The sequence below is a fragment of the Emydura macquarii genome, unplaced genomic scaffold (genome assembly GCF_026122565.2).
Source record: "Emydura macquarii macquarii isolate MOO-44397 ecotype Brisbane River unplaced genomic scaffold, CSIRO-AGI_Emac_v2 contig_1483, whole genome shotgun sequence".
Lineage (NCBI taxonomy): Eukaryota > Metazoa > Chordata > Testudines > Chelidae > Emydura > Emydura macquarii.
This window is the reverse complement of record NW_027131620.1, coordinates 12,168,444-12,178,308: the sequence shown is the minus strand read 5'-3', so window position 1 is coordinate 12,178,308 and position 9,865 is coordinate 12,168,444. Positions and strand designations below refer to the sequence as shown.

Sequence of the window (9,865 nt, the reverse complement as noted above, 5' to 3'; positions counted from 1 at the left end):
TCTTAGGTCTGCATGTGGTGCTGCTTTATGAGAAGGCTGGCTAACTGTGCTTCTTCAAAGCTTGTAATCTCACTGTTATCAGAGAGGAATCAAATGAAAGGGGTAGTTCCTGTGTAACAGGGCCCTCCCAGTGCTAACCACTGTTTCATCAGTATTAGCCACTCAGTGGCATGAAATCATCCACAATCACTCTCGACTATTTTGAACTGAAAAAGTGTTTCAATATGACTTGTTTCAAAATTTCCTTTAATTTGATTAAAATAAAAGTTGACGTTGAAATAAAATGTTCAGATTCTGTTGAAACAAAAATATCCAAAACTTTTTTTTTTACCTTTTTGATTTGCCAAAAATAAGTAAATAAATAAATACATAAATAAATAATAAAAGGACCTGAAATGATTTGTTTTCCCCAGAAATGCCAGTGAATCAAAAAATCCATTATTCAGTCTGCTCAGTGTGACAGCTATTTCCCTAATTCTACTGTAGAGATAAATTTCTCTTCTAAGGAGGTCTGACTTTCACACAGACTTTTTAGCACTATAACAAGTCAATTTAGGGGGTGTGGTATTTTCTGGTACAACCTATATTGTGGATTCAGTTATATTGGTATAAAGATGTAACTATCACATAAATACCCCATACAGGAAGGAGCATAAAAGCTTTAGTGATATATGGCATCTTTATGCCCATGTAACTGCATCCACACTAGCAGTGCTGTACTGCTTTGATTGTACTGCTATAGTTCAAACTGTACAATGCTCTAATGTAGATTAGACCTAGTGCTGGTTTTGTGCCACATTAAACTTTCCTATGTGGACTGGAACAGTGGGAAAATGGGAAGTTAACTTAAATCTGCCAGAGCTGGATATAACGGGACTGATTCTCCTCTCATTTACACCAGCGTAAATGAGGATTAACTCATTGCAGTTAATGGAATAACACAGGTGTAAAATCAGTGAAATGTGGATCAGGTCCAAGATTCGTACAGTGGTTTTGGGCAATTACTCTTGATTTATATCCCTGTATATGACATCAGATTAAAAGCCCATTGTGCTTAGAAGAAGAACAGCAAGTGCTGTAATTACTGTTATTAAAAGACAGGTGTAGATCTCTGAGCACATAACACTGGCGCTAGGTTTGATCATCAGTTACAAGACTATGGGTTTGCAGAGGCCCACAGAAGCATTATTGTCTACCTACAGAGGATCCTAATGAGAAAGCTAGAGCTCTTCACCTCTCCTTTCAGAATACTCCTCAGAAATGTAGTTCTGCAGATGCTGCAGAATCCATCTGCCTACAATGATGATACCTGGAAAGGACGGAGATGAAACCTGATTTTCAGATCTAATCTATTGTTGCCCTGCGGAAGGATGACAGATATTTATTCCACAGCCAAGTATGGTGTGGATGTGTCCTTTATCCTTATTTCCATATCAATGATCAAGGAACAGGGACCACTTGAGTCCTGGTATAAGGATCTTTAGTTAAAGATTAAAGATGAAAATGATTTTTTTTTAAAAGAGAAAAGTATTTGTTTGTATATATTGATTTATATATGATTTAATAATCTATAATTCAAATGCTGCTTATGCATTAATATGTCAGTCCCACAATTCCCTGTTTGAGTCAGTACTAAGGTTGAATAAACCACAGAAATCTGAAATTATTTGTAAAATTTATTAACCCTGATTTTTACAGGAGTTTTGTGAAGCAGGGAGAATCTTGGTCAGTCTTAGGGTTGGTTTTTATTAGGGTTAATTACAGATATGAATGAGACAGTAGCTGACAAAACAACTATTTTATTTTTCTAAATCTGAAAAACAACAACATAAAATTGTAGATACATCCTCTCTAAATTAGTAGTATAGTGGAGATACTGGCGCCCCCTTGTGCTTTATTAATATCTTAAGTGTTTTTATTTGTTATTCCACCTAACCAAGTCAAGGAAGAAATTGTGCTTTAAATCATTTCAAGCCTTTGCATTTTAGCCTTTTAATTTACATTAATAATGTGCAGACCAATCTGAAGCATAACCTTAAAACCATTGATTCTATTATATTGCAAACCTTGCTAATTACAGCATAGTGGCAAACTACATCGCGTTGGCTGGTATTTACTTTTAAATATAAATTTTATCAAAATATGAATATTTTTTCATGACTACTTTAAAGCTCAGTAGCTGACAATTCTTTCTCCACTACTTTGCCCCTAAAATTGTATTCCTTCCCCCATGTTCACTTACTCTGCTATTTATCTTTTTCACGGCCTCTTTCTGACCTCACTTTACATCCTCTCGCCCCCACAGACTTAAAAAATCACCCACATGACCTTTCTTGAATTATAATATTACACATTACTTCTCAATGACATTTACAGTTACTTACTAACATCTAATGGACGAATTCTGTAAATGATACACCTCAAATATACACAAATGGTTGTTTTAGCTTTCAGCACAGCCCTCTTTTGTTGATAGCCATATAAAGGAAAATAATGAGGCCGCTTCTCTGCAAGGGAGATCATAGAGAATGACTGATTCTTCAGCAGCAAAGTGCATTCATTACTTGGATTTTCCAGCAGGTAGAATAGAAACTGGATCTGTTTGCACCTCAGCATCAGACATCCGTTTTGGCCCCTGAGGAAGAATGTATAGAAACATGTAAGAATAGTTGAACAATGCTGAAGAACAATTAAATCTGCAATTATGTTTTAGAACTTTGCAAACAGACATTTCCACTGATGTTATCTTTCTTCTCTCCTCAATTCTCCTCCTCTAATGAGTTTGTAATATTAAGGAGAGGATGAGCCACTCACCCCAATGGGAGCAAAATGTTGCAAGCCATGACTGTACCTATTGTGTGCAGTTCTCCATCACCACCACAAACCAAAGCATGTTTTCAGACTCCACATGGATGTGCAATTCTCTCACAGAGTTTCTACCGCGTTGGAAAACAAATGGGTTCACATTTTTCGGAAAGGTCACTTATTCTGTTATTTCTGGTCTAACTGGTTATTTCCATGTTTTTTGTGATGTACCTGTTACGTTTATAGAGGGCATGAATTTAGGTAGCCTCCCTACCTATACCAACTTGTTTTAACACATCCTCACTTAAAGGGCCTGAACATATGCATGCTAACTTGCCTTAGCTCAACATACAGGACGTGGCCTGTAGGTTCCTTGTGTTATGGCCAAATATACTTTAATACAAATCTATAAACCTATTATAATAAAACAAAGAATCAACCCTTTAGAAAGGATATATAAGCAAGCAAGCAAGCAGGATAGTCCTCTGAGCCACAAATCTGAGGAATGTTATTTCAGTTGCCATTTTTACTGTGCCTTACACTTTAGGGCCCTGATTTAGTACAGCATTACTCCAGTGCTAGGCCAGTGCAATCCCATGATGAATCAGGCCCTTGACTTCCTCCCCCCATTAGAGCAGCAATAGCAGATACATTGACATTAATCAGCACAGCTATGTTAATGACCAGCTGGCTGCTGCCCATTTTATTTTTCTTGTTCTAAAAAATTGCACCATAACACCCCTCCACCCCAACCACCACCACAAGAATGGGCAAAAGAGTGCACTGTTTTATCCTGTGCACTCTAGCATGACTCTGGTGCAGTCAGGTGCAACTTCACTGATTGTAACTGAGTTGCACCCGCTTACACCAAGGTTGAATTTAGACCACTGTGTCTGGAACTGGATGGCTTCTAAATGGTTATCCTCTGCAGACAGCACAAGCCACTCCTTTTTAATGGCATCAACATCTGTAGCTGACCATAACTATACATCAACAATAAAAAACAAACCAGTCATTCCAAATTTATCCAGCCAAAAGAGTCTGCACATCAGTTAAAAGATTTCCCAACATTAGTCAGTTAGCTTGAAGTCTGTCAACCATAATTGTGTCTGTGCAATGCATGAATATATTAACTCAGGGTAAACAGTAGCATCTTATTTCCTATTTCCTATAAATACTGCAGGCTGGAAGTGAACTCATTTCAGATAACCCCCATTTTGACTCACTTAGCACATTTGCCAAACAGCATCATTTATTAATGTTCACCGATAGTTCATCCATGCTGTTTGCTGCACCTGTTTTCAAAATGGCTTGCTGATCAAAACTGGAAGCTATAAAGGAGGCTAGCGTGTGATTCTTATTAACTAGAATTTTCAAGGCTCTTGTGTTTATGTTTGCTACCTCTGTTTTAATTAGCAAGTCCCAGTTCTGTCTTCAGATACATGTGCATGGCCCCCATTGGTTCAAACTCTCTGCTCGCAGTTACTCCCGTGCAACCCCTTTGAGGGCTAAACTGGAATTTGGATTGTATCAGTTCTAAGTGCAGGATCAGGAATGTGGTGGTAGAAGGGCAGTTCTGATTCAAAGTGCATTCAGCAAAAGTGTTGCCTCAATGTACACTGTAGATCCTGATTCAGTTAATTCACAGTAGTGTTTTCAGATGTGTGGAGTACCCACAGTTTCCATTTATTTCATTCTGAGTTGTTGTATTTCTGAAAATCAGGCCATTAATCCCCAGCTTTTGTAAATGTGCATTTTCCTGATTCTCATTCTGCTGTACATTCCTTTGCATTGTATTATGTTGTGAATTCCTCTCTTGCTTATGTAACAGCCACAGAATTGTATTGCTTCTCTCAATGAACTTCAGGTAGGTAATGACCTCTGACACAACCATGCTATTAGTGTTGTAATTTTGTCTAATAGTATAATCTGGTCCCCTTGTAGCTGGGAGGATACCTGATCTGGATTGTCTAATCTAGTGCATCCCTGCACATTCATTTATCTTTACACTATGTCCTTTCCCAGAAGAATCAATGGGTCCAGGGCAGAGTGTTTTAGAACAGCTGACCAGAATTCAGGGGAAGTCTAGTGGGCTTTGCCCATGAAAATGCACAATTATATCTGAAGCCAAGTAAAGTCTAGAGAATTTCCACTTCTGCTAAAACATCTTCTTCCCCATTTTATCAGTCTGGAGCTCAGAACTTTAACAGAGAAGCTGTTACCAGGTTTCTGGACTGATACTTTGAATGGAGGATACTATGATTGACTTATGTATAGTCTAGTACTCTTAGGTTAACTATCACAATTTGTGGTGTGGACTTTGCCACTTATTTTGGTTTGGTTTCTCAGAACAATCGTTGTATTGGAAAGTGCTGGTTTTTGGAAGGATTAGGGATTGAGTTCGTTAGGCATGGGTAAAAAGTTGAGTCATAAATATATGAAGGAGTGTTAATATGCTGTCAAATATTTCAATCTGGGGCACCCTTCTGTTTTAAATACTGAATATTCTTCCTGGTTGGAGCGGTCAAAACATCCACCTCCTCTGTCCAGGAAGATCTGGTAACCACCATAGGAATGGGTTGTCTTTCCCAGGTGAACACCATAGCCATCTGGCCCGGTCAACTATAATTTTGTAAATCTAAAATCTTTGCACGCTTAAAAAAAAAAAAAGGAAAAAAAAAGTGAGTTACTCTGTTCATGAAAGATACCGGAGTATGTTAGACTTCTGTGAATGCAAGAGAAAATGATGCACTGCATGACCAAATTAATATTAGGCATGGGAAATACAAAGCAGCAAAGAAAAATCTCAAAGAATCTCTTTCTATTCTCCTTTCACTCTACTTGCTTGTAGCAGAGTCCACCTCTCTTTCCCTGCACACAATCTCACCTCTCTTGGTGCAAGAACCTTCTCGCTTCTGTATTTGAGACATCCTCCAGCCTCATTGAATCTCATCTAAAAATCTATTTTCTTGTTTGCCTCGTAATTTCCTTGCAATTATTCTAGCTCTGTAGCTATTTAACTGCATGAAAGGTTTCTGGATGCAGCTTATATGAATGACACAATAAAAATAAAGAAAAATTGTCTACAAAAATGGAAGTCCTTTCTCACTCATTAAATTCAGTGAGAATTCTAACTGAGTAAGGATGTTGGTATTTGGCCCATAGTATTTAATTTCTGCAGAATTCAAACCAAGAAAGCAATTCTCTGTCATCTCTAGAAAATATATGTCCTGTCACTTTGTAACCCAGAGGACAGTGTGAGTTTTTCTCCTCACCCAGTTCACATAAGAGGTTAACAAAACTGCTACAGCTGCCAGCTGGATCCTTTAGATCAAGCGATAGCGAGCAGTTCATGGTTTTACACCAGGAGGTCCCAGATTCAGAGACTACTGTTGGCCATAGTGGGATTGGTTTCAAGTACACATAACACGAGCTAAGTTTTCAGACACATGAGCGCATTGTATGTGTGTGAGTCACGTACAGCGTGCACACAGATTTATATATTTGTGCATGTTGGGGACTTGCACACAGAGTTGGGTGAGTGGGAAAGCGCACAGGCACTCAGGAACACGTCTGATAACTGGGATCAGTTTGTACAAGATACAAAACAGTAGGTATAAACTAGGGTCCTGTTCTCCCAGGGGATTCTGAGCAACAGGATCTCCCCTTGACTTCAGTGGTAGCTGCAGATGAACGGAAGTCAGTGGAAGCTGTTAGTGCTTAGCATCTCTGAACATCAGGGGTGAAATCCTGGCTCTGCTGATTTCAATGGCAAAATACCCTCAGGTTCTAAAAAGGCCAGTATTTCACCCAAAGCCTCTTAATCATACTGTTTTTGTGCGTAGCTATTTAACATATATGTAAGTGGCTTCATTATTTTTAAGAGATCATGCATAAAGAGTTAAGTTTCCTTCCTTCTCCTTCCCCAGCAAATATACAAATTTTCTGTAATGCAAATTGCACAGTGTAGGATATATTACAATTCTGTGAAATGCATGTAAATCAAACACTCCTTATGATGTGGAAAAACATCTGCCACAAAATGAGTCATATAACAACGACTTAACTTTATAACCTAATGTTCTAACAGGGCTAGTTTTCAAATCAGTGTCAATTTAAATTCTGTTCTACTTGCTTTTTCCTCTTTTGGGCAGTGATGGTTGGCTCAGTTTTATTTTCTTTCCTAATCACTTTATGAACAGAGCCAGGGGGAAAAAGAAGTTTTAAATAATCACAACCAGATACGTGGCAGCTGAGATAGTCTCATCATTTTACATTCTTCACAGCACTGGGTATTCTTGGTAATATCCATTTTGCATTTGGGCTATCAAAGGATGTGGCTAGTCTGAGAGGAGGCCCTGAAATCAGGAGTGATCCCATAGCATGTTGCTGTCAGCCTTTTTGTTGTGGTAGGGAGAGAGGAGCAGGTTGCTTCCTGCCATTTGATTTATAAAAAGCTACTGGAAAATGCCCGACTTCAATGTTCATGGCATTGGATGTTTAGAGAGAAAGATTCTTAACAGGGGCAAGTAGCTAATCTGTGAACCAACTTTTGCCTTGCTCACCATGAGAGAGACAATGTGGGTGAGGTAGTATCTTTTATTGGACCAACTTCTGCTGCTGAAAGAGAGAAGCTTTTGAGCTACCCAGAGTTCTTCTTCAGGTCTGGGAAATTTCATCAGAGTCTTCCAGCTAAATACAAAGTGGGACAGATTGATAAGCATAGGGAGTTAACACATGTTGCAAGAAAATATTCACGATGAAGTGGGCAATTAACTCCTCCATAGTCATAGGACAAAGGAGGGTTAGGGCTTGTCTACACTTGAGTTTATGCTGGCAAAACTTATGTCACTCAGAGGTGTGAAAAAAACACCCTGCTGAGCGACGTAAGTTTTGCCAGCATAAGTGTGAGTGTAGACAGTGCTATGTTGGCGGGAGAACTCTCACGCTTATACTGCAAAATTTGTGTTGCTCAGTGCGGCGTTTTTATCACACCCCTGAATGACAAAAGTTTTGCTGGCATAAGCACGAGTGTAGAGAAGCCCTCAGTGGGTTACAGATTGTTGTAATGAGACATAAAACCAGGGTCTCTATTGAGTTCATGAAACCCAGGTGGATCTTTTGAAGCTGTTGTACAGGTTTCCTTTGAGGATGAGGACTGAGAGGTCAGATATGGAGTGATTATTCTGTGAAAAGTGTTCACCCACAGGTGCTATTGTGTTTTTGTCTTATAATTTTTTTCTGTGTCAGTTCATTTGAGAGCTTACTGATTGTCTGGTTTTATCCACATTGTTGTTGTTTGGGGGACTCAATAAAAGATATTACCTTGCCCACCTTGTCTCTCTCATATCCTGTCACCAACACAACTACAACAACTTTGCTCAGCAATGTCTCATTAGATGGATGAATGAAGGGAAGCAGAAGGAGCCATACCCATTGTATACCCTGAACAAGCACTAGATGTGTTGGCAGTCCCCAAGCTCATGAGAGTTCAGATTTTCAATCTACAACATTCCAAAAATCTAAATTTCAGGGGTGTCAAATGCCACAAAATAAACTGGTGAAGAAAAATCCACGCATGTGTTCCCGAACTATTTTCCATCTGCTCTACTGTTGATTGGCAACTGTGTTCCCATTTCCCCCTGCCTCTGGCTGAAAATGTGCTGCTGTAAAGCCCTGACCCTGCAAGCTGCTCCATGCAGGTGGACTCCAGTGCCACCCCATTGACGTTAATAGCGGGTACCGGTGCAGGGGATGGGGTCTGCCCACAAAAGGCAGCTTGCAGGATCGTCATTTAAACCAGCTGAATCATGATTTTAAAGCAAAGATTAAATTAACATACTAAGCCCTTAAAAAACCCTCCAAATGACTGTCTCTTCTCTGTCCTCTTGAGGGGGTTATCCTTTGCAGTGTCTCCTCCATTCTGGATTGAGTCGGTGGCCGTGGTTTGCTGTCCTCTGGAGTCTTGCTGATCTTTGGTTTCCTGTTTGCTCAGCTCTGCTGTAGACATTTCGTCTTTTGAACTCTCCTTGCTCTTCTGGCCCATGGCTTCACTTTCAGTTGGGGCGACTGGCCTCTCTGTGGAGCCTGATGTCTAAAGCAGTTTCAAACAAGGGTTATTTTTAGTGGAAAATATAAACATTTTGGCAGGAGATTCATAAATATAGTAAAAATTAAAGGCCACCTGTGGGGGGAATTTCCACTCTCCAACAGGTTTTAATGTACAGAGCTTGGGCTGGATTCCAGCAGCCTTTACTTACGAGAGTAGCCCCAATGAGATTGAGATCACTCATGTGAGTAAAGACTGGGGATCAGGCCCTTTCTGCACAGCCTTTATTTTTATATATTTCTATGGTGAAGCTTCTTTAGCAGGCCACAGCATGAGATAAAAGAAAAAAAAGATGATGTATTTATAGATATATAGAGTTATATGCATGCTTTCACAGTGCGAAGATCTAACCGTCTCTGCATCCCAAGCTGCAAAGTCACCATAGACGCTTGAGAGTGAAAGGGAAGATGGGATAAAGACAGGTAGCAGGGCACATAAAGAGGAGGAAAAAATATCCCCTCTATAAAATTACAATACTCCACCAGGTGATTAACAAGCCATGATTTGGCCATGGAAGTCCAATGCCACAGAAAATGCTGCATGGAATTGCAAAAAGAGACACTGTGAATTCCTTAAAAGACAAACAACATCACAGAGCAGACCAATAAGAATTCAAACTGAGAAAACAAATGGATAGGGTCAAGGTTCACAAATCAAGATTCAGACCTGAAGGACAGATAAAACAGCATGAGTCTGTCAGTATTTCTGTGGTGGTAGATTCCTGGTTACATTTGTGCTAAAACATTTGCTTGCAGATGGGAATTTCTTTTTTTCCCATTATATAAGACTTGTCAAACTATACTGACTTACTCATTCAGTTAAAAAGAATCATGGTAACAGAGCCAACAAATTAGATATGTTTAAGCCCTCTGAACATTTGGCTTTGCAGCCTGGACATGGCCCCATGGTTTAACAAATTGCAGTGTTGCCAAGTCTTCTGATTTCATTGTG

General features: G+C 39.4%; 1 protein-coding gene across 6 annotated transcripts in view; it reads right to left on the bottom strand.

Annotated features, from left to right (window-relative positions):
• Nucleotides 1-1,663: 1,663 nt before the first annotated feature.
• The window catches only part of BCAS1 (brain enriched myelin associated protein 1), a 70,435-nt gene continuing 62,233 nt past the window's right edge, over nucleotides 1,664-9,865 (bottom strand). For 5 of the 6 annotated variants that reach the window (XM_067554206.1, XM_067554207.1, XM_067554208.1 and 2 more), the window contains 2 exons: nucleotides 8,648-8,899; nucleotides 1,664-2,635 (listed from right to left, as the gene is read on the bottom strand). In XM_067554206.1, the coding sequence (XP_067410307.1) occupies nucleotides 2,561-2,635; nucleotides 8,648-8,899 (327 nt within the window). In that variant the 3' untranslated portion in view covers nucleotides 1,664-2,560. The remainder of the gene's footprint in view (nucleotides 2,636-8,647; nucleotides 8,900-9,865) is intronic. The other variant, XM_067554211.1, reaches the window with a different exon arrangement.